We start from the raw sequence: 26,656 nt of genomic DNA, 5'->3' as shown, positions 1-26,656 counted from the left end.
CTCGTCCCGAGATTACAGGAATGTGATGATAAGAGCATAGATACCTAGGAATTTCTGAGAAAGTCTTGGAAGTTCCTCTGGAGATAGTCTTCAGTTTCCCAAGTAGCTTCTTCTTCTGTATGATGATCCCGCTGGATTTTAAACATTTTGACCGTTGCTCTTCTAGTACTTCTTTCCTTGGTATCCAAGATTTTGATTGGAAGTTCCTTATAAGAAAGATCTGGCTCGATGTCGATACTTTGTATATCAACGATTTCGGTAGGAACACGAATACATTTCTTGAGTTGAGATACATGGAAGATGTTATGAATGGCTGCTAGTTGAGGAGGAAGTTGAAGTCGGTAGGCTATAGGTCCACAAATTTCAAGGATTTCAAAAGGACCAATGTAGCGAGGAGCGAGTTTGCCCTTGATACCAAAACGTTGAACACCTCGAGTAGGAGATACTCGCAGGTATACAAAATCACCTACTTCAAACTGTATTGGTTTCCTCCTTTTGTCTGCATAGCCTTTTTGTCTTGATTGAGCTGCTTTAAGATTATTTCGAATGATCTTTACTTTTTCTTCTGCTTCATTAACAAGATCAGGTCCAAAGATTTCGCGTTCACCAATTTAAGACCAATTCAAAGGGGTTCTGCATTGACGACCATATAAGGCTTCAAAAGGAGCCATTCTGATACTTGACTGATAACTGTTATTATAGGAGAATTCTGCCAGAGCTAAGCATTTGTCCTAATGCTTATCATACTGGATCACACAAGCTCGAAGCATATCTTCTAGAATTTGGTTGATCCTTTCTGTCTGTCCATCTGTTTGCGGATGATATGCAGAGCTTCGGATTAACTTGGTTCCAAGAGTTTGTTGAAACTGCTCCCAAAAACGAGCAATAAACTGTGCTCCACGATCAGAAATGATCATTTTTGGTATCCCATGGAGACGTACTATTTGGTCGAGATATATTTCTGCATATTTCCTAGCAGTGTAAGTGGTATGCATTGGAAGAAATTGAGCGGTCTTAGTTAACCTATCCACAATCACCCAAATAGAGTCATGTTTTTGGGAAGTATTGGGTAAACCTACGATAAAGTCCATACTGATATCCTCCCATTTCCATGAAGGAATAGACAAAGGCTGTAGTGTACCAGAAGTCCTTAAATGACTGGCCTTAACTCTCTGGCAAACATCACACTCAGAAACGTATTTTGCTATTTCTCTTCTCATACGAGTCCACCAAAAATTCCGTTTCAAATCTTGATACATTTTCGTACTACCAGGGTGCATAGCAAATTTAGATAGATGAGCTTCATCCATTATTTGCTTGCGAAGCTGATGATTCTTGGGTACAACTATACGTTCCTTAAACCATAGAACTCCTTCAGAATCTTCTTGGAAACATTTATACTTTTCCTCTCCTTGGGCTAATTGTTGCTTGATCATTTTGACTCCCTTATCGTGTTGTTGTGCCATCACAATACTATTTTGGAGTATAGGCTCAATGGCTATATGATTTAGACTGCCTTGAGGAACGATTTCCAGATTAAGCTTACTCATTTCCCAGCAAAGAGTATTGCTAAAAACTTCTACTGATAAACAATGACAATGTGACTTGCGGCTAAGTGCATCCGCAACCACATTGGCTTTGCCTGGATGGTAGTGGACTTCAAGATCATAATCCTTTATAAGTTCCAACCAACGCCTTTGCCTCATGTTCAAGTCTGCTTGTGTAAAGATGTATTTTAAACTTTTATGATCCGTATAAATATTGCACTTGGTACCCATAAGATGGTGTCTCCAAAGTTTAAGTGCATGTATAACGGCTGCAAGCTCAAGGTCATGAGTAGGATAATTCTGCTCATGTGTCCGAAGTGCTCTAGAGGCATATGCAATTACGCGGTTGTTCTGCATAAGTACACATCCTAATCCGGTGCCTGATGCATCACAATAAACATCAAAAGATTGGGATGGGTCTGGTTGAGCCAAAACTGGAGCGGTGATAAGGTGTGCTCTTAAAGTATGGAAAGCTTCTTCACATTTCTCATTCCAGAAGAATTTCACTCCTTTCTTTAACAACTCTGTCATGGGCTTGGCTATTCGAGAGAATTCTGGGATGAAACGACGATAGTAGCCAGCAAGATCGAGAAAACTGCGGATCTGATGGACCGAAGTAGGGGATTTCCAATCCATCACTTCTTGAACTTTACTTGGATCAACAGATATATCGTCCTTGGAGATGGTATGACCCAAGAATTTGACGGTGTCAAGCCAAAATTCGCATTTAGAGAATTTGGCATACAGACGATGATCTCGTAAACATTGAAGAACAACATGAAGATGTTTAGCATGATCTTCAAGAGTTTTGGAATAGATTAGAATGTCGTCAATAAATACCACGACGAATTTATCAAGTTCCGGCATAAAGACAGAGTTCATGAGATACATGAAATATGCCGGTGCATTGGTAAGGCCAAAGGACATAACCAAATATTCATAGAGTCCATATCTGGTGAAGAAAGCTGTTTTCGGGATATCACTTGGTCTAATTTTTATCTGATGATATCCGGAGCGAAGGTCAATTTTAGAAAATATCTTGGCTCCGGCTAACTGGTCAAATAGGATATCAATGCGGGGAAGAGGGTACTTATTCTTAATAGTAACCGCATTGAGGGGACGATAGTCAACACATAGTCTAAGACTATTATCTTTCTTCTTGACAAACAAGGCAGGGCATCCCCAAGGTGAAGCACTTGGACGGATATAACCCTTATCAAGAAGTTCCTGAAGTTGAAGTTTTAACTCTGCCAGTTCATTGGGCGGCATACGGTAGGGTCTCTTAGAAATGGGGGCGGTGCCAGGTTGTAGTTCTATAACAAACTCAACCTCTCTATCCGGGGGCATTCCAGGTAACTCATCTGGAAAAACATCTGGATATTCACATACAACAGGAATATCCTCTAACTTGATTCCCGTTGTAGTATACACACAAGATTTGCTATATTCCGGTGATGGAAGATGAAGGATGGTATGTCCATATTCCGGAGAATTTATTTCGACCACCCGAGAAAAGATATCTAAAGATACTCGATGTCTGGTCATCCAATCCATACGTAGAAGAATATCCATCCCTTCGAGGTTTAACACAATTAAGGCTGTTCTTATTAAAGTGCTACCCATCTGGATTGGTACATCTCTACAAATTTGATTTGATGCAATTCTACCTCCCGGGGTTGTTATCATATAAGTTCCATTTGTGGGGTAGAAATCCAAACCTATTTTGGTCCCAAACCTTGTACTGATAAAACTATGGGTTGCACCAGAATCAAAAAGTATAATAGCAGGGTAATGGTGTAGAGTGAATGTACCCGTCATTACTGGTGCACCTTCCGGGAGTTCCGATAGAGTGGTGAAATTCACTTTTCCTTGACGGACTTGCATAATCTGCCTCTTGCCTTTATTCTTGGAGTTGGAGTTGGAATTGGAGGCTTGTCCGGGAAATGTTCTTCTTGGTTGTGGGCAGTCCTTAACAAAATGTGCCGGACTACAGCAGTTGAAACATCGATTGATGTTATTCCCTTGATTAGTTTGCGGAGGGTTCGGCCTTGGACCGACTGGTCGTTGCTGCTGCTGAGGTTGAGGCACAGGTGGCCTGTTGAATCGGGACTGCTGAGGAGGTCTAGCTACCCATCTGCCTGTGGGAGCATTTCTAGGTGGAGCTCGGGAAGTCGGGTTTTGAACTAATCGATATCTCGAAGGTTGTGCATTCGAGGATCCAGTAGATACTTTCTGCCTCTTCTCAGCACGATGTGCCGAGATACAGTCCTCTTGGGTAATGGCCATATTGACCAACTCATTGAAATTGTTAGCCCTGACCAAATTCAAGCGCTCCTTTAGCTTAGTGTTCAATCCACGACGGAAGCGATCTCTTTTCTTGGTGTCCGTGTCAGCATGGTAGCCCGCGTACTGGCACAGGTGATTAAAAGCCTGTGCATATTGAAGTACCGTACGGTTCCCTTGAGTCAGTGCCAAAAATTCATTGAGCTTCCGCTCAATGAGTCCTTCCGAGATATGGTGCGCTCTAAAGGCTGTCTTAAATTCTTCCCAATTGACAACATGTCCATCTGGCTGCATTGCATAGTAATTGTTCCACCAAATGCGAGCGTTACCACGAAGCTGTTGGGCTGCGAAGAGAGTTTTGTTTGCTTCGGAGCATAGGACGGAAAGTAATGCAAACTTGGACTCGATGGTATGGAGCCATGCATCTGCATCAAGAGGTTCTTCCATCTTATGAAAGAGTGGAGGCTGCGTACTGAAGAAATCCTGATATCTAGCTGATGGATGCTCCTCACATCCACGTTGAGGAGAACGGAACTGATGTTGCTGGGCCTGCACTATCATGTTTAGGAGTTCAGTCTGACGGGCCATCACTTCCGCTAGATTTGGTGGTGGCGGAGGTGGTTGTTGTGATCCACTAGCTTGTTCCTGTCTAAATCCCTCCGGGGTTCCGCGCGTAGCGCCAACCATCTGAAATATAGAAGTTATCCATGAGCATTCACCAATACTTGCTTCTAATTTCAGAAATCATACTATATCATCATAACACAGTGCAAAGTAATAACTCCAAATCTCAGGTGTTAACTCCACTATCCAAACAGCAACCCAAATTTACATAACCAACTGAAACTTATTCCAGATTACATCACATTGTTCCAAACCAAACCGTACATAGATTTGCCACACATACTACATCAAGTGGCTCGTAGGTCATTCAACTACTCACTCCCATGTCACACTATATTACACTATCTACATCTAGGATGCCATCAACTCAAACGAAACTAGAAGTCATCGAGGTTGCCCACGGATGACTGACTACCGGAGGAGGAATGGTAAGGACTAAGAACAGGATCTCCATGCTCAGAGTCGATCTCAGAGACTCCTTCGACTTCTTCAGGGTCTTCTTCTTCATCATCCTCCAGTTCATTGGCAACAGGTTGCTCTGGTTGTTCATGAAGCATGTTGATGTGGTCAATAGCTTGGCCCAGATTAAGGTTGAGCTCATGAACTTGCTCTTGGAGGAAGTCAATAACAGTGTCATGCTGGGTAATGAGGGCATCACTCTCAATAATCTGTTCTTCTCGATGTTGTATAGTTTCTTCGCGCTGAGTAATATCTTCTTTCTTGGCAGTGATAGTAGCTTGGAGTGCCTCAATCTGCGTATTCTGTCGGCCAACCTGATTACGATACCTTTGAGCTATGTTGGTCAAACGATAGATACCGTGTTGCTGAAGCGTCTGATAACGGTACTGTACACTCATGAATTGGACGGCAGTATGTAGAGTCTCTCCAGCCAGAGTTCCCAGTAAATGGTCACAATATGTCACTCTGAAAGTCCATTCTGGGTCACAAGAATCCATTGTAGGAAATAAACCGATAGGATGTCCTGCAACTTCCTTAGGATGTTGATCACAGAAGATGTGGATAGCTTCTATTGCTGCCGCTTCAAAAGTATCGGCGAGGCGATGACCGACCACATTGACTTCAATAGGTGGCCACAGAGATAAGGTAGGATGTGAAGGAACAGTCATCTTCACCCTACAACGAGGAACGCCTTCTTCATCATACTCTACTCCATCATAAGGTGGAGGCTCAGTGTAGCCAAACACCTGGAGAGATTCCCACAAGAGACGAGGAAAACCCTCCCAATGCAAAGCATTGGTATGAGCGTGTCCTGCGGAATCCCAAAAGAACCTTGGAAGCTCAGCCATCTGAAACAAGGACTCAAATGGTGAGATTACAAGTTTTCAACCATACTCCTTGAGAAGACTGCGGAAAAATGTAGGTTAGCTTGATAGATTGATTGGAATGCAGCTATCCTCACAGGGTAAAGGAAACAAGATGACCTACCCTGATAACAGCAGAATCTGAAGATCGAAAGATTGTTCTAGATCTTGGGAATAAAGCGATAAAGGTAGAAACATTAACCTTAAAGCTGTCAAAAATTAATCATTTCAAAATTGTACTGTTTACTAACACACTCCAGATATCCCTAAATTATCAAACCATGTCACTCATTCAATCAAATCAAGGAATATGCATGCACGTGCTACGCGTCCTCACATAAAACAACTGCCAAAACACTTAAACTTATGCGATTAATTCCGGTGGCACAATATATTCGTCTCTCCCTATAATAGCTAGTCGGATATCCCTATTCGTCTTAACCTATTTAACCGTGGTTAGCGTACCTGCAGAAAACCACATTGTAGATGAACCTTTCATGCCAGCACTCATGAAAACGTCCTCAAACATTACTGTTCACTATAGAAACAGTATCTATACAATTACCGCCGTACAGACAACGCTAGCATACGTTATCGAAACAACGTATTTACGGAATACCGCAAAATGCGGGGGTATTGCTATTCATACCCTGCTACTGACCATATACTCCCAATATCATCAACCTAAGTTGATATATTGGCAGCATCTCAAGTAGGCCACTGCTTGAGAAACAGCGTTCGGTTCGCACCACCGATGGGAAGGCTAACTCCCCAGTTAGCTGAGGATCCTTACCTTCTTACCTCACCATCGAAGATGTCGTTACAGAAAGTAAAATTGGGTTGTGCAGAAATTTAAGTTTAACAGAAATGTAGTGCTGGAAGTTAGAGTTATATACATATACTATAGCCACCTATAATTCCCATATTAATATTACCCTAGGGCTTTACGTACTAAGCACAATCCTTAACGAATCCAACGTAATTTTGCCAAACATTTTGTTGATCAAACTTTTATACTGAAAATATTTTTAAGGTAAAATGTATCTCCAGGGTAACCTTATAGCTCTGATACCAGCTGTGGCAGAACAAACCTGAATTACACCGGCTCAAGTAGGTGAGTCCATTCCAAAAGGCTCTAACGTACTTCAAACGGTATAATCCCTTGGCCTGTCGGGTAGCGTCCCAATAAACCACCGTTACATGATCAAATAAGGTTACCTCACACGAAGGTGAGTCCAGAGATACAATCACCATCACATTTTATCTTACAGATATTTACATTATAAAAGTTTGCAGAGTAACATAAGTACTAGAATGCTAAAAATTATTACAAACCATTTAAAACATTCGAGTTCACAGCAGCGGAGTTTAAAGTACGATAAGTATACACGTCGCTAGTATCAACATCATGCTAAGCCCGAGCATGACATTACTCGTTAGGGTCGATGTTAGCCGGGAACGGGTCCCACTCCACGGACCAACCATCAGGCAAAGCAGAAGGCCAAGGCATAGGGTAAGTAGGTCCTTCAGGGACATTACCTGAAACAAAATCATATAGCAAGGCTGAGTACTCTAATACTCAGCAAGGCTTACCTGGAATTGGGTATACTTAGCCCATAACTAGAACATGCAGGTTTTGCAAAAGGTTCAGGGTTTAGCTTTTGCTGAAAAGCAACAAAGAGTAGATCCTTATTTTATATTTTAGCTTTCAAGTTCTAGTTCTTTTAACCATTCTAGATAAGCACCTATAATTGCTCAAGCAAGGTGGAGTCTTTAAAGCATACATCAGTATTACTTATAAACAACATTACTCTTGTTACTCTATGTGGCAAAAGAGTTAAGCAGTCTCAATCTTCGTGAGAAACGGACGATTCTGAATCGAATTTCAACCCTTGCAAGGTAAACCTAACTCACACGCCTGGAACACCAACAGGCCGTTCCGAAGCAACCGTTTGCCTTTCATTCCAGGTTGTGGATCAAAACCACCACAAGCGACTGTAGGACCGTACGCACATCCAATGTGCAGGACATACGTCTGTAGCGCGACTACATGACCATATTCCTGTCTGCTCTGCAGAACGTACTCCCACAGTCGGTGCGTGTAAACATAAAATAAAAGTCGAGTGGTGGGGGACGAGTCCACTTGCCGGGCCGATTGGTTACTAGGCTTACCGCTTACCATATTTCGCGGCATGTGGCTAGTACTTTCAAACGCTTAACTGCCACTACCACACACTGCGACCTTAACCAAATTTCTCAACACAGACGGGGTATCATTCCTTTCCATGAAACTACACATAACCCCGTCCGTCATCCTTATAGCGATTGCAGAATTGTAAACAACCAATTCCTATATCGCGCGAGTGACAGAAAATCACTCGACTTCTACCGATCCTATTAGCATAGCACTAGTCGGACTCAGGTTCTAATGTTCAGTACACTGGTTCCTGGAAATATGCATCTAGGGTTTCATTACAATTCCTAGACTTAATGCATAAATATAGATAAATAGGCATAGGTTGCAGTGGAAAGAAAGTAATGGGATATGTCCGGGGCATGCCTTCACTGGCGGGGCTGGGGTCAGGTATATTAACAAATCCTTCCGAACTCGGGTTCGGAGCTTCAGTTAATTCCTCAGTGATGTTCCCGGCGGCTTCAGAGATTTCCACTTCAGGCTCTGGGAGGATCTGATAGTCACCATCGGCGAGAAACGTCGAGTCTACATGTGATCAAAAGGATGCAGCTTAAGAAATGTATAAATTTATTTCCTACTTCGCGATAAAGTTGCAATCCAACACATTCAACATTACATATCAGTAAACAACACAAACTCCCTTACTGGGCAGTCATTTATCGAGTATTAAAGAAACTATTTAGCTACACTAAGCAACATGGTTAGCTACCCTAAACATTTATCTAACTACCTTAAGTAGTATAGTTGATTATTTTAAATAATCACACTAATCCCTCTTAAAAGCTCTATTTAATTTAGGGGTTCTACACATGATCCTAGGTTGATAATTTGTGGTTATGCTATACTACTCAAGAACAAAGCTTCCAATTATTTTCATAATTTTTCATAAACTAGAGCTATGGTTTATGAATTTTTCTTTAAATCTAAACTTAAATTCATGGCTGAGGTTACATTAAGCATCTGACTCTCAATTTTTATCTTAGATCTCTCCTGTTGTAACAAAGCTAAGCTAAATTTTTCATCCCTAAATATGAAGGAATACATTTGGAATTAAATTAAGTAACTTTTATCAACATATAACAAAAAGTACTCGAAATCTAAGCAGATGAACAATAAAGTACTCGAACATTTTACACAGAGCTATACATAGCACATACAGTCTAAGTTCCAAATTTCAGCTATAACACATGCCTACAACATGAGATACAATTAAAACACTTATTTCCTAGTATTTAATCTACAATAGAAATTATACATATATAGCTTAAGTGTACTATACAAAAGTAGTCGAATTTAACTCAAGGATTCCAACAAAGCTGGTTTGGCATTTTTCTGAATTTTCTACGATTTTCTATGAATTTTTGAAGTTCACTGCTTTTGAAATGGGGGGGCTCTGCAAATTTACAGGGACACCCTCAGCATTTTTGAAATCCTTACAGGGATGCCCTTGGCTCGTCGGGAAAGAAGGGCCGTGAGGTTGCCGGCCAAATTCCGGCGAGGGGACGGCGAGGGGTCGGAGGAGAAGTGGTTAGCGAGCACCAGGAGGTCAAGGTGCACCTGCTGGAGGTCTTGGGAAGAGGATGGGATGACCGGAGGGAGCTTTCCCACGGTGGCCGAAGCGGCGGCGGAGGGGCGCTCGTCGGCGAGGGGGTTCCCGGCGAGGAAGAGGGCGAAGCTTGGGCTCAACAGCTGCAGGAAGATGTAGGGAAGCTATTGGAGTCGTCGAATTGGGCGGAGGAGGGGCGGAGACAAGAGCTCAACGGCGGCAGAAGCTTACCGGCGAAGGGGCGAACGGCGGCGAGGTAGCTCCGGTGGAGGTCCGACCTCGGTAAGTGGCTGGTGAACGTCAGTGGTGTACGGGGAAACTTCCTAAGGGGTTGTGGTGGTGCGGGGAGAACTGCAAAGGGGCTACCCACGGCAAGCAGAAGGGCGCCGGAGTCGGAGGAGATGGCGGCGGTGGTGCTCGGGGTCCTGGGTAAATAGAGAGCAGGAGCAAGAATGGAATGGGAAGATAGGGATGTAGTGCTGCTCTTGAACCAGAAGAGATGAGGCAAGGGGGCGCGCACGGGTAATGCCACGGCGACGGCGAGACGGCGGCGGCAGAGCCGCAGGACGGCATGGCACGCGCGAGAGAGAGCCAGAGAGGGGAAGCTAGAGCGGCGCTCGGGTTGGGGGCGACGCGTGGAGTAGCTAGGAGCTGGAGGTGGTGCCGGGGAGCGACCGAGGCGCAGCACATGGCCGGGGAAGCGGCGCTGACACCGGCGGCAGAGGTGCAGCGGCGGAGCAGAGGAGTTGCCAGAGGAGGAAGAAGAGAGGAGGAGGTCCGAGGGACTTTGTTGAAAATTGCAAAAACTTCAGGGACTGCATTGTAAACTGAAATTCTCCACTGATCCAGAGCTCTAATGAGAAAATGATCAAAATGAAAGTTGTAGAACTTTTCAAAACCTATAACTTTACTTTAGGGCTCAAGTTCAGAAACTTAAAGTACAAAATTTTATTCCACCATTTTGCACTCAAGTTAAACTTTACATAAGTTTTGCCCTAGTAATACAAATCTTATAACTTTTGGGGCTTATTTGCAAGCATTTAAGGCTGGTAATGATTACTTTCACCTTTTTCACTTTGACCCTTGGTAATTTTTGGATATTACTTTTATACTTCAACTACTTTACACAAAAAACTTATACTTTCATCAATTTACACAATTACCCTTACTTTCATAACTTTGCTAGATTTCCACACAATTTCACACACACACCAAACATTATTTCAATTGGTTTGATCTATTTGACACCTAGGGTGTCACAGTAAAGGCAGGGCCGGTCTCTAAAATGATCAGATTCTTATCTTATACAATTTTAAATTAGAAAAATATATAAGGATCAAGTTGGATTATGAAAAGAGCACTAAAGCCATAATCCGTTACCACCTCTGCAGGGTAACCCGCGAGTACAATGACCGGAGCAGGGGGAGACGACAGAAGTGAATACCAACAAAGGCAGAGAGATTTTTGAGAAGGAGCCGGGCCGGCCCTTGCAAACAGTTTATAATCTCCTCGCTCCTGAAGTCCTGATGATCCTCCATGGACCCAATGAAAATCCCTATATTATCTGCAACAAACAAATAAAAAACGTCAAATACTTCCGCAAGCGCGAATCTAGTTTCCATGAATGAAAAACATTACACATGCGGGAAATGTTTTGATTGTTTCATAAAAAATGCTAGTGAAAAATTCGGAAGTCCTCAGGATACTATTTCTTTGCATTTTTGCTGGCAGGCAATCACTAGTTGTTTTCTTCGTTTTACACTTGCTCGAGCATAACAATTAGTTCGAAAAGATGCCATTTGTAAAGAAAGAGCAGAAAAAAATAGAAAAATGGCAACGCAATATATATGAAAAAATAGGCATATCTGCATGGGACAAAATCGTGTAATGTATGAAAAACGAAGTAAATTCTGTACTAAAGAACTTTTACAAAAACGCCTGGTACCTTTACTTCGATGTGAGCAAGCATCGCCTTGTTCTCCTCAGTTTCACACCACCTCTCTAGTTTATTGCAGAGATAAATTTTTAGCTTTTTGAGCATGGTTAGCTTTTGTATGCTCTCTGGTAAAGACGTGACGCCGTTGCAATTGAGGATGGCGAGTTCGTTGAGAGAGATGAGGCACCCGATGGTCCCTGTCAGATCATTCAGGTTCGAACAGTGCCGGATTTCCAACTTTTGCAGAGAGATGAGGTCTGGCACCCATTGAGGAAGTGCTGTCATGCTTTTAATACGTTTCAAACATAATGACTGTAACAAACTGAGATGCCCCATGGAACCCTGCAATGCCTGCACCTCGTATCCCGCTATTGTCAACTCCTTAAGTGATGCAAGCTGACCCAACCAATTTGGCAGTTCTGGTTCTGGCTGGCCCTGGCTCTCCAGAGTTAGCGACTGGAGGGAGGAGAGTGCTTGCATGATCTCTGGCGAGCTGCACAGATTACTGCACCCGTTTATCTCTAATTTAGTGAGGGCAAGGAGGTGGTGAAGCAGCCTCCACTTATGCATAGGCACCTCGCAGGAATGTATACACAGAGTAGTTACCGGAGCAGAGGAGGGGGAGGAAACAGCGGTCTGTGATGCCCTCTCCTCCCATGAAGATATTACACCATCACATGCTCCACATATGTCCCATCGCTCCTCAGCTCTATGTGGACATGGTTTCTGCCTCAAGTTGAGGCAATCATTTATTGTCAATGTGCGAAGGTTGGGGAACATGAACTTGCTCACACCATCCCCGCCATGAGAGTACGTTGTGTACCACACCTCAAGGCTTTTCATTCTACTTAGGGAAAAATCCTTCAGTCGAGGAAATGATGGCCTTCTGGTGCCGTACAAGTCCCCATCAATTTTTGAAATGCCACTCATTCGACTAAATTTCAACTCTTCCAGATTAGGTAATTGGCCAAGTGGTGGCAGTGCGTTGCACTTGGGCAGATTGGATAAGGAGATCCGACAAAGATTAGGGAGATGATCGGCAATACCAATAAACCACTCAGGAAATCTTACACTACTGTAACCATCTATAAATAACTTCTCTAAAGTTATTGGGGGGATTAGCTCTGCCAACACTTCCATGTCCTCAACAAACCTCTCAGAATCTCTAGTCCAGTTGAGTTTCATTTCCTTAATTCTTCCTTTTTCCATTAGTCTTACACTCCGCGCCTCTTGCACAGACTTCACGTTTTCAAGTCCGCTTATCACCAGGTCAGTACGATTTACATCTTGAAGGAGAGCAAGGTTGCTGCTGGAGTTGTGATAATCAGCTTGGACCAGAAAGTGTGGTAATGTAATTAAATTTTTGTTGAGTGCTGGCACCTTCAACAGTTTATGCAGATGCAAAAACTTCAGACTATCCATTTCATGCAGAGTTGCCGGTAGACTCCGCAGACTGTAGCAGCACGAGAGATCCAGTCTATGTAACTTTCTTAGGCTACAAATACAGTCAGGAACTCTCGTAAGCTCTCTATTATTGGACAAATCCAGATGCTCTAGGTTTGGAAGGTTACTTATACACTCAAGAAAAATGGGAAGTGCTTCATAAGATCCTGAGACGGTTGAGCAACTTGATAAATCCAAATAACGGAGCTCGGTGAGATTTCTCATGGCTTCTGATATCCATGTGAGATGCGAGTCTCTAACTAAGAGTGAACATTTTGACAAATTCAAACATTGGAGTTTGGTAAGGCTGCACAAGGCTTGTATTATACCATGATCATCGATGAAGAATGTAGAACCTGATAAGTTTAAATACTTCAGATCGGTGAGTCTCCTCAAAGCTTCTGGTAATTGTCTCTTTGTGGTACTCAAGGTCGTGTAGTGCGATAAATTCAGATATTCAAGGTTGGTGAGGCTCTCCAAGGACTCTGATACACCTGTAACATCAGAACAACCTGACATATCTAGATGCACCAACTTTGTTAGCATGCCAAATGACACCGGCAGTTTTTCTAATCTGGAACAACCTGACAAATCAAGATACATCAAACCCTTCAATTCTCCAATTGATTCTGGCAGTGCCAAGATCTGATACGATCCACGAAGGCTGAGGTAAATTAATTTTTTCAGCTTTGTGATACAATTGGGAATGGCCCGATGTTCGACCCTCGGAGCATTAATATATCTCAAATGCTTTAAATTACCAATAGATTTTGGCAACTTCTGTACAGAGCACTCATTTAAATCCAAGACGCAAAGGTACTTAGCCGACAAAAATGACGCACCATGGAGCACATTTTGGTCTGAACCATGAAAATGCAGTGCTCTTACCGCGGTAGGATATTGCGTGAATGACTTCAATGGTTTGGTACAATCATTGAGTAACGCAAATTGGAATCTGCTTCCCCCAGTATTGCATTGTTTGCTAGCATCTAGAATTTCGTAAAGCATGATCGATCTTGCTAAGTCATGAACCAGATCGTGCATAGTGAACACTGTAGCAGCCACGTCGTCCTCTCTATCACCCTGCAACATGAAGAACATGCATGCCAGCATCAGCTCTCAGGCAACACAGAGTGCACAGCTGTTTTTAAAAATAGAGTGGACACAGGTACTACTCCTGGAGACGGAATCAAAGCATGAAAATCACAACAAGAACCAAATACCAAAGGGCACTCCGGATATTGAAACGAACACATAAAACCAACAATTGTTCAATTGTTCAAGTGGAGTTCTTCATTCAACATCGATTGGCACAGAACGACACCAAATCCCTCATGCGCCGCCGCCCTCCGGCTCTACTTCCCCGCTCACCGCCGCTCGAGCGGCCGCCGGAAGCCCATGCGGCCGCAAGGAAGGTGCAGCTGCAGGGCTCTCTCTCACCCAGACATAAGTATACCGGCGGTACCGTCTCGCCGGTACAATTTTTTTACCGTCAATATTGGTCACATCAAGATACGTGCAGGGCTCAGGGAAACCGTTTTATATTAGTCGAGTGCCTCGCGCGGTGCCTGACTACTGATGCGCGGCGGCACATGCCTGGCTCGGCCAACGGGGGTTGTGCCTCTTGACACGCGGCAGTGGTGTGGCTGTGTCGGTCGACTGCAAGGCTGGTCGGTGGCGTTGCGGCGGTGTGCATCCTCCGCGACTGCGGCGGCCGGCCCTGTCGTGGCGCCTCGGTGGCTTGGGCCAACTGGTTAACCCACGCGCCGCCGGGCAGATTCGCCCGGCTGCTGTGCATGGCGCTCCGCGGTGCCCTTCATGTGTGCAATACGGGGATGCTCGTAGTGTGCGTCATGGGCTCGTGGCGTCTGGTGGCAGTTGGGACATCCGCGTGCATCCCCTGATGAGGGGTCTAGCGGCTTCTGGGGCACGACAATGGCAGGTTTGCGACATTTTCTTACACTAGATTCAACAATATGTGAACCCTTTATCAACATTTCTAATAGGCTAATTCAACATTGCTCGGGGGTAGATATTTATTCATGGCTTGCTCCCCTCACCTCACCTGGATTTCTCTATGTCTGATGCATGCTTTGGCATTTTCTTACAACTGACTCAACATGGTCCAAATCTTGATTCAACATTTTGAAAAGGCTAATTCAACATTATGCGGGGTTAGGTATTTATTTACGGTCGGCTTGGGGGATGAGATATATTTATTTATGGTTGGATTGCTCCCCACCTTATTTTAACCATCCATCTAGTGTAGCACGGATCTCAAATACTGGAAGTTTCATAAGTAAAAAACTTCCGGAAGCTATATAGGTTTCCCCGTACAAGCACGCTTCATGACCATGTAGATTTAGTCCCGAGCCCACATAAGAGTAGCCCTAATAAACCATGTCCCTTAGGGTCTTGACTACCACTTGCTTTTTCTAAAAAACAAAAGTCTGAACTGCAAGTGAGTCATGACTTGGCAAAAATCGCAAAATGTAAGTCTTATTTCAACTGATTGAATTATGAGTAAGAATTATTCAAATGTAGTATTGGTATGCAGAAATAACACACCGTGGGTGACGCTGAATGTTGGAAGAAAGATAGTCCCAGGAGCTGCACAATATACTTCTCGCAAAGCTGCAAATTGGAGAGTATTTTGGTTGGCTTGATGAAATCCAAAGAAATCCATTGATAAATTACATCATATTTAACTATCTTGTGGCCTTTTGGAAAGATTGCACAGTAGCTAAAGCATTTCTTCAAGCTTAAATCCATTTGACTATAACTTAACTTCAAAGATGCAAGAACATGATTTGGCAAAGATGCATCGGTTGAAACAGGTTCATTCCAGATATCATTGTCTTTCACGTTCATCCATTGATTAAAATTCATGGACCTCAAAGTAAAGCCAAGAGATTGAGCTGCTAAAGCCACACCACCACACTTCTGGGCGATCTCCCTTCCAATATTCATCAACTGTTTTTTGTCGTCTCTAGCTTCAAAAGCACTTCTTTGTCTTATTATATCCCAGCACATGTCATTTGTCAAGGGTAATATCTTGTATGGTTGAAGGTTAGTACAGATTCTTCCGGCAACACATTCACTGCGTGTTGTTACTAAAATAATTATGTTGCTATCAGCATGATATAGCATATCCTTCAACTCCTGCAGGTGGAATTGATCATCCTCCCACAGGTCATCTAAAACAATCAGAATCTTCTTACCAGAAAGTAGTTTCGTGAGGCAACTATGTACTATCTTTCTTTCATTAGCCCGGCTTTCTTTTCCAGATATTTGTGAAATTGTAGACTCACAAATTTTATTCAAGTCAAATCTCCGGGACACATCAACCCATACATGAGTATAACATTTGAAATTTGGATCATTGTAAATCAACCTTGCCAAAGTTGTCTTGCCAATGCCTCCAATACCATATATAGGAAGGATGATGATCTTTTCTGACATACCCGCAAGTAAAGAACCAATTATTTTCCTTTTCTCCTCGGCCCTCCCAACAATGAGTTCTTCTACTACATCTGACGATGTTTGTCGTGCATCAACAAATTCCGGCTCACTGCAACTAGGGCCTATCAAATTAATATTCTGGTGTTGACCTTTGACATCCTTTGATTTGTTTCTCATATCTATATTCTTGTTATAATGCATTGTCATTCCAGAAACATTTTTTATACATCCTTTCTGGGGAAGCTGCAATATTTCAGTTGGTTTGTGAACAAACTGCAAACTCAATTAATAATGCCGTTTAAGACATTGATACAATATTCAAGATGATATTTCAAGTAACAATTTGTTCAAAACGTGTAAGTTCAATAAAAATGTATATTATGATTTTTTTCTTGATGTTTCAATTAATATCAGTATGGTGTAGTCATTCTCAGTAATTATTTCTATACGAACATGAATCATAAAATGAATATAATTTTGATTAGAGGAAGTGGTGTTTAAATATAATGCAAAATTTAGTTTTCCATTTGATCACACAAATATTAAGCTATATGCCAATTTGTTTATTTGACTTGACAGAAACCACAATTTAGCATAAACAGTGCAATGTGATGTTTTTTTTCTTAAGATGCAGGGCAGTCTGCATGTGTTTAGGCATTGCTGATAGCTGAAATAACAGCTCCTCTGCATATTACACAATAAATTGGTGATGTCAAGCCAAATAACTTTAGTATCAAAAAAATTAATCATAAGTTCTTGCTTCATGTGCCTATACATTATCCAGTTTTGATATGAAGATGTGACTAATATAGCTTTCAATTCCAGAGAGAACATTACATGTGTAGTCATAGACTTGAACTTTCTCTATCAATCAATATGTTTCACATCGTCGCTATCAGTTTTAGATGATTGGAAAACTGCTGTATATTATTGTGTTCCTGACTCCTGGAGAGATCCATACTGTTGAGTGTTGAGAAACAATTGCTAATTTACTAGAAAAAAATAACTAAGTGAACTGATGACATGATTTCGCTTTTATTGAAATTAGTTCCTGACCTAGATATCCATTATATGCCTTCTCAAGTGATATTAATTATTACCTCGCCAATGGCAGTTTCAATCTCATTCAGCTTCTCAGTGATCTTCCCTATGTTGGGCCTTTTTTTGCTGTCTTCCTCCACACATAACCATGCTAATTGAATGCATGTCTTTACTTGGTGGCAATATGCTTCAACCAAGGAACCACTACTGTATGTCGCCTGCAACCTGTTCCTCCAGTTCCTTTGGACCTGATAAATTGAACTGTCAAGCTAGGCTGATATATACTGTTCCAATGTAAATATGAGATAGTATTAGATTAAAAAAGGGCCCTGTTAATAAGAAATATCATTTCTTACTTGATCAACAAACTCGTCCAAAGACATATCTAGACATTTGGGGTAGCCCTTGGGTCCTGACACAACCCTTATCATTATGACACCCAAGCTAAATATGTCAAATTTTCCTGATATTTCACCACTGTCGATGTATTCTCGTGGCTGATACCCTCTGCATTGCATCATATTCAACCAATTTGTAATGCGCATGACTTAATTTGTACGCTTAGAAAAACAATATGTTCAGTTGAGACATTTAGCTTACTGTGTTCCATACGGATTTTGTGTGATTCGCGTTGGTTCTTTATTATGAATGATCCTGGACAAACCAAAATCTGCAATCTTTGGCACCATGTCCATATCTAGCAATATGTTGTCAGGTTTTAGGTCCAAGTGGTAAATAGGTTCTTCCAGCTCATGAATATACTTTAGACCCTCACAAGTCCCCTTGATTATTTTGAACCGTGTGTGCCATTCAAGTCCAGAAAACTCATCTGCAGCAGCGGTAAACAAAAAAGATTCTTAATCAAATGTAAATATACAAGTATTCTTACAACACATACTGATAATAGGGCAGGAGCGTACCAGAAAGAAGTCGTTGAAGGCTGCCATTGTGCATATATTCCAAGCATAGCGCTCCTTGTGTCTCATCAACAAACACCTTACTTCCATCTTCCATGATAAATGGTTTTTGCTCTGTTTCAAAACAATAGCCCAGAACGTGTACAATGTTCGGATGATTAAGTTTCCTGAGGTTATAGAGCTCATTTTTTAACTGATGCTTAAAGTCTAGACTGGAATTGATCAGAAGCCTCTTCACAGCAACATCATCTCCGTTTTTAGTCACTCCCTGCCAAATATATATCATCAGTACTTAGTACAAATTGATCCTGTTTCTACTACTTATATTTATTGGTTTACTGTATGCAATAAGCCAATAACACCATATATTGTTTCAAAGCACTCCCGTTGTGCTGGCCAGGCTTGTTGAGAATATGGTTGTCCATAAAGATAAAGCTAGATGACCGAGCCTTACCTTGTAAACAACTCCAAATGCTCCTTGACCAAGTTTCCTCTCCTTGGAGAAACCATCCGTGATTTCTCGCAAGATTTGAAATGGTATCTCATCCTCTGAATCCATATTTATGTGCCGTCGTGTCCTGTAATTTTTGCTACTACAAAGATCCCTGGGTGAGAAGATGGAAACATGAGCTTAGAACTTAGAGATGCAAGATCTAGGATGGAACCTGACAAGGGAGGCGCAGGCAAGGCACGGCCGAAGATCCGAAGAACTGCTGCGCTGTGGTCTAGGGGATCCTTGATGAGACAGATAGATCGAGCTCAGCTCACTGGTTAGAGGAGAGATTGAAGTAGACGCGCGGACATGCGCGCGAGGCAGCAGCAGAGGCGCGCTGGTAGTGGTAGGTAAGAAGTCAACTGGGTAGGAGTGGACGAAGTGCAAGTGAACGCGAAGACACACTAGCTTGTGCTGCACGCGCATTCAGGGTCACGTGCTCGCCACTGGCTGGTGGACCAACCCAAAGAGAGGTTGGGGTAGGGCCTGCATCTGACGCCGATGCACATGGATGGGCTTGTCCAATAATTAACGTGAATTAAATAATTTAGGCTGTGTTAACGTTAAAATTTTGCTTGCATGTATAATTTTGGTAAGTAAAATCAGAGCCGGATGAAGGATTTGGAGAAGACCGATGCCCGTTTTGCCCGTTTTGCTCAAGGTAAAGGGGACTAGTCAAGATCGTTAGGAGCAGCGGTCAAAGATGACGTGGTGTCAGTCAAGGGCATAGTAGGCAGCGGTCAAAGATGACGTGGCGTGAGTCAAGGGCATAGTAGGATTCAGTGAAAGAGCACTACCGGAAAAAAGATCTTTGCCGAGTGTCGAATATTTTGCCGAGTGTTTTTTCTCGGGCACTCAGCAAAGAGCTTCTTTGCCGAGTGCCGGTCTTTGCCGAGTGCCTTTTTTAAACACTCGGCAAAGATAATTTTCAAATCATATTTTGAAGTAGTAAATTAATTTAAATAAAAATATTTTCAACTACAAAGTTGTATAACTCATTAAGATGCACAATTTTTATTTTGGATATTTCTTCATTTGACAAAATAAATGTACATTTGTTCACAAAATATATATATCTCTCGTAGTTTATGAAACTATAAGAGAGATATATAAGATTTGTGAATAATATTAGAATTATCATGTCAGATGAAGAAATAATAAAACAACCAAAATAAACTTTGTAGATCTTGAGAAGTTATAAGATTTTATAGTTGGCAACATTTTAATTTGAAGTCATCTTATCAACAAAAACTACATCTGAATATAGAAAATTTAAAATTCGAATTTTGCAAATGACCTTGAATGGAAAAACTATCAAAATTAAAGTTATAGATCTCAAAAAGTTATAAAATTTTGTAGTTGACAACTTTTTAATTTGAAATCATTGTGTCATATTAAAATACGTTTGAAGTTTTCAAATTTGAAATTCAAATTTTGTAAACGATCTCGGATGAAGAAACTACCAAAATAAAAGTTGTAGATCTCGAAAAGTTATGCCACTTTATAGTTAACAACTTTTTCATTTGAATTTAGTTACTATCTCATTACTATCTCAAACAAACAATTTACACTCGGTCAATTATAATATGTGGAGAATAAAAACGTAATGTTGACACATGTGGTTCAATGGTGCAGTGGTAGAGGGAGTTGTTTGTGTGCAGGAGGTCGTGAGTTCGAATCCTATCATCGACAACTTATCAAAAATTGCTGAAAAAAATGTGCAACCCATTAGATGGGTCATTAGCTGGCTGTGCATGCCTCCCCTAATAAAATTTATTTTTTCCTATTTCAGTTTTTGGATTTTTTCCGATTTACATTTTGCCGAGTGCCTCTCTTTGCCGAGTATTTTTTAGCACTCGGCAAAGCCTTTGCCGAGTGCCCGACAAAAGGCACTCGGCAAAGACGTCTTTACCGATGAAATCTTTGCCGAGTGCTCTTTGCCGAGTGTTACACTCGGCAAAGGCTTTGCCGAGTGCAATCGGGGCTTTGCCGAGTGTCCCAGACACTCGGCAAAGCCCCTGAATCCGGTAGTGGAGTCGTGTAGAAGGATTTTGAATCGGACCGAAAGATGACGTTATTGCAAGATTTTGCAGGAGTCCGGTTTCCTTCTGATTTATCTTGTAGATATGATAGTTTTTTCCTTTAAAGTCAAGTTTGTAACCGGTCGTGATTGACCTAGAGTTTTAGCACTAAGGCTATATATAATAGGTTTTTGTAAAGAATAATCATCAATTCAATACAACACCTTTTTCCGGCACTTCGCCAAAACCCTAGGAGTAGGAGTAGAGTACTTTTTGCCGAATTCTTCAATAAGTAGGGTTGCATCGGATCAATCTCTGGCTTATTGGTAAGTTTGTGTTTATCAGATTATCTAGACTTTTAGCTTTTGGCATATCGCTATAGTTTCGTCTAGTTCAATCTACCAAGTTATCGACTTCTATCAAGTTCTTGTAAGGCTGCATGTTTGATCTCTTGCTAATTCTTAATAGAATTCACAATTTTATCCAGTGGTAATCATCAAGTTATTGGCTTTATCTAACCTTTTCTGCAGAGCATCTATAGCCGATCTCTTTGTTGGTTATTGTCACATCCGGTTTTAAGAAGAAACCAGATGCATCTCATATGTGCACCAGGAACGAGTTCACACACATATGATAGACAATACAAGTGTATATTCGAAACAATGCCATAATGAAAGAGAGTATTAAAGGACCGAAAGTCTTATTCTTAAGCAAACAAATGAACATCTTTAACTAGTAGCAGAACTTCAACTTCACAGGCAGATGACGGAGAGACATATGCCTGGAACTCCTCGAAGACTTCAGGGAACTCCGAACAATTATCTTATTCTGAGCAGCATTGATTTTAATAAAGCAAGCGTGAGTACATTTATAGTTGGTACTCAGTAAGTGGAGTAAATTATATGACATGCAAGGCCAATTTTAAGGAATAGCTGACATGGTTTGACTATGATAAACACTTTTAGTTGGTCAAGTTTTATTTAGCAAGTATTAACTAAGTGTAAGTATATACCATAAACCCTTAACTAAGTAAAAGAGATAAGTACCAACAACATAAATAAAGAACACCAATTTAGATCATCTTCAAGTTTAATTATCATGTGAGGGTCCAAGCCGCTCTTAACCGTGAGCACGGCTGATATATCAGTTTTCACTCTGCAGAGATCATACACTTTACCCACAACTCGTGTTTTTCTTGATGCCCAAGTTTGCAAAGCCCTTAAACACTTTCGAGGTGAGTGGCAGGGATTCACTACGAGGCCTTTACAAAAATTCCTTAACTTGCAAGAGTCCACGAAGATTTTAGGCCGCAGTGGTCATAATCCTCGCTAATGAGGAAGACACCTTAACCAGGATCATATCTAGGCCTCAAGAGGACCGAGCTATACCCTATCACCGCACTCCCCTCGTGCCCTTTTGGTAAGACCATTACAAGCTAAAGTTTCTAATTAATTAGCCAAGACCAGAGCCATGTTGTATTGTGGTTGCACTATTTTTCTAGATGGTTCTCCATGTTCCAATTAATGCAATGATCTTATAGTTATCACCCTAAAGATATTTCAGAACATGAAGTAAAAATAAGTGTAGCATTGTTTCCAAGTTCACCAACCATAGTCTAAGTAGATGAGCCGCTAGCATAGCTACAATTTGAAGTAAACAACCAAGGTTCAATCCAGGAAGTACAATAGAAGCGAGGCATATTCTTAGTTTGGGATCAATCATGTTATAGACACATGCATGCATATAAAGTAAATGTGTGTATATTGAAAATTATTGGGACCGAACTATGACCAAGGACCACTTTCCTTCTTCAAAGCACTGCTACTGCTCAGGAGCGTCTTTAAAGCCTTGCTCTTGCGGATCCTCTAACTGCGCACCGTCTATCGCACTACACAAGTTCATACAAGCAAACAAGGACAACAAATAAGAAACAGTACACCAAACAATATAAACAGAATGAAATAAGTTTATAAAGCTACTGAACACGTCGCAAGGATCGCGTGAGTGCAAGAATCGATGAAAAGAGAAGTTATGGCTAAAACATGGTTTCAGGGGCTTATTTGTAAAAGATTTGAAACTTAAAGGGCTCCGAACGAAGAAACAAAGAACTAAAATATAAATAAACCTAAAATCTAGGGTTTAGATTGCAAAACCGATGGGTTTTGGATGGCGGGTTTAATTTTAGAAAAAGATAGGGGCTAAAATAAAAGAAAAAAGGACTGTTTTGCAAATACTTTTGAACTAGCATGGACTGCGGGTTGATTTCTAAAAATAGAGGGTCTGTTTGCAAAGTTGCCTAGGGTTTGACCAGTACGGTTTCTGGTTACTTTGGTTAGATTGGATCTGATCTATCGGATCGAGATCCAACGGCGGGCAGCGGCCGAGGCGGTACAGGCGGTGGCGCAGCGGCGCCGGTGGCGGGTTTCACGACGGCGGCTTGCCGGACTTCATCGATTTCGATGCTCTGGGGCTTGTTCAGCTCGGGGACAGGCTGGGAAAGAGAGGGGACGAAACCATGTAGTATATAAGGTTCGATTTTTGGAAACCGTAGTGTATGGTAGGAACAGTACAGAACTGTTCGTTCTTTGTTTGCATCAGAATTCAGAAATGATGTTCCAATCGTCTCTGGTGTGCGCAAACAATGAAATGACCATGAAAAGGGAGTTCAGTTCTTATTTAGGATCTCTTTGGATTGGTTAAAGTTGAATGCTAAACTTTATCACCTATTAGTACTTATACTTTTGCTAAAATTTTTTAAGTCTTGTATAAAGTTTAGCCCACCCTATTAGCACTCCTGTTTGGATGGACTAGTGCTAAAATTTAGCACTTTTGAATATTATCACTTGGATCTAAGTACCCTGTTAGCACAGTACCAGCTGAGATCGCTGCGCATGAAGAATTAAATGCACTAATCAGTCGTACCCAAATGTAACCGCTAATGGTTCCGTGGAATCTGGGTACAAAGGTTTTGATTTCGCTTTGATCCCACTTCACTTTGGTGGGAACTAGGTTGCTTTAGCTATCATTTTGGCTTGGTTTGGTTTCACAAGGCGATTGGCGGGCCCAATTTGGCTGAACTGGATGGATTTGGCCGAAGCGTACATCCCACTGACTTGCCACGTGCACAACGGGGATGCTTTCCAGGAGTCGATGCCTCACAGTTCAAGGCGTGACAGGGATAAGTATTACGGGTGACTTCCGGCAAGCTAGCTATATTGGCGACGACGGCCCGCCCCAGTACTGTCTTCCTTCTTCGTTTTACCCCAAAGAAAGATCCTTAAGGGCCTAAGCGGGAATTAGCCTTCCACTGTCGGGCAGCCCGGCCCGCTGGGGCAGAGACACGGCCAGCACCAGCCCATCAATTGGAGAAGACGCGAAGGCCCAACAGCGAGGCCCTGGACACGTGGCGCCTTGCCAACCCGTAGCGAGCTGCGCGGGGTCGGGTGCCCCGTGCCGACCCCGGGGCGGAGCCCGACCCCGAGATCCCTCGGGGAAGGAACAAGGAGGCATTAATTGCGCTAGCTTGGACAAGACGTGCATGCGTGCCCCTCAACCGACAGCCAGGGTAGGGGCGCCGCCTATGGACCGGAGGACCGGCGGGGCACCCCTATCAGCCGGGCAATCATGACGTCGCAACCGGCGTTGCGTCGGTCACACCCCCCTCTGTCAGCTCAGCGGGACAGATCGTACCGGGTCAACCTCTTGACAGCGGAGGGAGAGGCGGGTGCGCCGAGCTAGCAGGCCCCGCCTTGAGCCGGCGGCAATGGTAACAGGGCGCCCGGCCTCCTGACCACCGTGATGGAGGCTGGCCCTGCCAACCGGACAAGCGGCCGGCCCCCGGCGCACCAGGATGGCGTGTACGGCGCCATCCCCTACCATAGGGATCGCGAATGGGACCAAGGACACGTCTAGCGGCGCCACGGACAGGACGGACAGGACTTGACTTCGGGAAGTGGCGGAGCACGATCGACCGAGGGCCCAGCAGGACACGTGCGATACTCCCGACCTCCTTCCCGGGATGCCAACCCCGAGGGGCGAGGAACCCCCTCTCTCTCACGCATTGTAGCCCAGCCCACCAGAAATATAAAGCGGAGCTGGGCCTTCTCTTTCATGATCAGAACTCTACGTAACACACACCGCTTACAAGCGCCTCATTGTAAGCACCCAGCACTCGAATGCAAGGAACATGAAGAACACCACTCCTACTGGACGTAGGGCAGTCACCCGAACCTGTCTAAACCCTTGTCTTTGAGTGTTAGCCATCGAGCTACGGAGAGAAGCGCGGCGCTAACTAATACTCGGTGATCGAAACACCGACAACAGGTTCTGGGTCCATTTGCGCCAAGGCTAGTTCGGTCGAACCATACCTAGTTCAGTTGACTCTCTGATGCACCGCCTTGCTTCGTGGACATCCTAGATTATATTGCCTCCTTAGGTTGGTGGACAGGTAAGTTCGGTGTTCTTGCTTTTTTGGCTCATTGATCCACATGGTGATATGAGGTCATTAGGATCAAACCGTTATATATCCCATACTTCACAATGATTCCAAGTGTGTTTCCTGACATGGTTGAAGATCACTGGGAGAAGACTCATGCCCAGTTTGGCCGAACCAAGCGAGTCCGGCCAAACTGGCATTTTAGTCATTTTGGTCTTAATTTGTCTGGCACAGTACTACATACAAGTAAACATCAAAATTTATGGAACTTGTTAGATAAAGACTTATTGCTAAAAAATAGTATTGCATACTAGTAAACATCAAAACTTATGAAACTTGTTAGATAAAGTTTTATTGCTAAAAAAGGTTTATTTCATACAATATTGAAGGTCGAGATTATTGAGATAAGACGGCCAACAGTGCTACTATTGTGGCTGCACGGTCTTATGTGTTTGTGATTTTTGCTTTTGTCACGTTGCAGGTCCTTATGCCCGGAGTAGCTGCATGCTGCTTGCTTTCTATAAGCGGTGTGCTCCTGATAGCTACGGCACCCTATAACTTGGCTATTGAAATTTGTACTACTTAAAATATGGTAGGAAGTAACATTCAATACATGAAGAAATAAACTTTTATTCATAAGATATAACTTCATCATTTTGATTTGTACTATTTAAATGTGGTAGGAAGGAACATTTAAATGAAGAAGAAGTAACTTTTATTTTATACGAAGAAGTAACTTATCGGTAATTTAGTGACATAAGGAAGTAACTATCTATAGTTTACATGGCAGAAAAAGTAGCTTATCAAGTCACAATTTGCATGACAGAATAAGTAACTTTGAACTTTGCAGTATGTAAATGTTAGAAAAAGTAAACTTTATTGTGACAAACTCCTCTTCTTGGTAATGAAACGCTTGCTCATGCAAGTTCTTGAAAAGAATTTTTGCGCGTGTGATGAGCTTACAATTTTTTGATCTGTGCAGATACAACTCAGTTCATTGTGAACTAAAACTGTTGCTAGCGCCATTTGTTCCATATTAATAAATATAGGAGAGTTGAATATAGGAAGGCAAACATGAGCGGTTTGTTAAAGTCCATTGTAAAATCGGTAATGCTTGCTTCAAGACGTCCGACCACAATCAAAATATCGGACGTTCGTATAGGCCCGCATCTCTCCAGCTCGGACGGTGGATCCGAAATTTTTATCCGCTGAAGTTAATTACTCTGGGTTCAGTTGATCATTTCGTTTTCCTCCATCTGCTTCTACTCCTTTCCCCTCGTACCTCTCGTTTGCATACTCGCTTGCATCTAGCACCAATCCCGTTCAGGCTCTGCTCCAAAATCCGGCCATTTTGCCTCTTTCTCGTACTCGTCCAGTCTCGCCGAATGGCTT

The 26,656-nt window shown here is 42.5% G+C and overlaps 1 protein-coding gene across 1 annotated transcript; it reads right to left on the bottom strand.

Annotated features, from left to right (window-relative positions):
- Nucleotides 1-10,681: 10,681 nt before the first annotated feature.
- LOC112902641 (cysteine-rich receptor-like protein kinase 5) lies at nt 10,682-19,201 on the bottom strand. The gene is made up of 7 exons (XM_025971784.1): nt 18,981-19,201; nt 18,770-18,908; nt 18,319-18,583; nt 17,999-18,227; nt 17,755-17,905; nt 17,458-17,646; nt 10,682-11,080 (listed from the first exon to the last, which is right to left on the bottom strand). Exons 2-7 carry the CDS (start codon nt 18,872-18,874, stop codon nt 11,072-11,074), a joined length of 948 nt encoding a protein of 315 aa, XP_025827569.1. The 5' UTR covers nt 18,875-18,908; nt 18,981-19,201; the 3' UTR covers nt 10,682-11,071.
- Between the last annotated feature and the right edge of the window lie 7,455 nt (nt 19,202-26,656).

Source organism: Panicum hallii, chromosome 8 (genome assembly GCF_002211085.1).
Source record: "Panicum hallii strain FIL2 chromosome 8, PHallii_v3.1, whole genome shotgun sequence".
NCBI classification, from domain to species: domain Eukaryota; kingdom Viridiplantae; phylum Streptophyta; class Magnoliopsida; order Poales; family Poaceae; genus Panicum; species Panicum hallii.
The sequence above is the reverse complement of the archived record's forward strand: the minus strand, read 5'-3'. Positions and strand labels throughout refer to the sequence as shown.

Excerpts from the sequence above, each read along its gene's own strand:
- LOC112902641 (XM_025971784.1), bottom strand. The coding sequence starts at position 18,874 with ATGGATTCAGAGGATGAGATACCATTTCAAATCTTGCGAGAAATCACG. Across the intron at positions 17,906-17,998 it reads CAAAATCCGTATGGAACACA|AGGGTATCAGCCACGAGAAT; the intron begins GTAAGCTAAATG and ends GATGCAATGCAG. Across the intron at positions 17,647-17,754 it reads TGGACGAGTTTGTTGATCAA|GTCCAAAGGAACTGGAGGAA; the intron begins GTAAGAAATGAT and ends TCAATTTATCAG.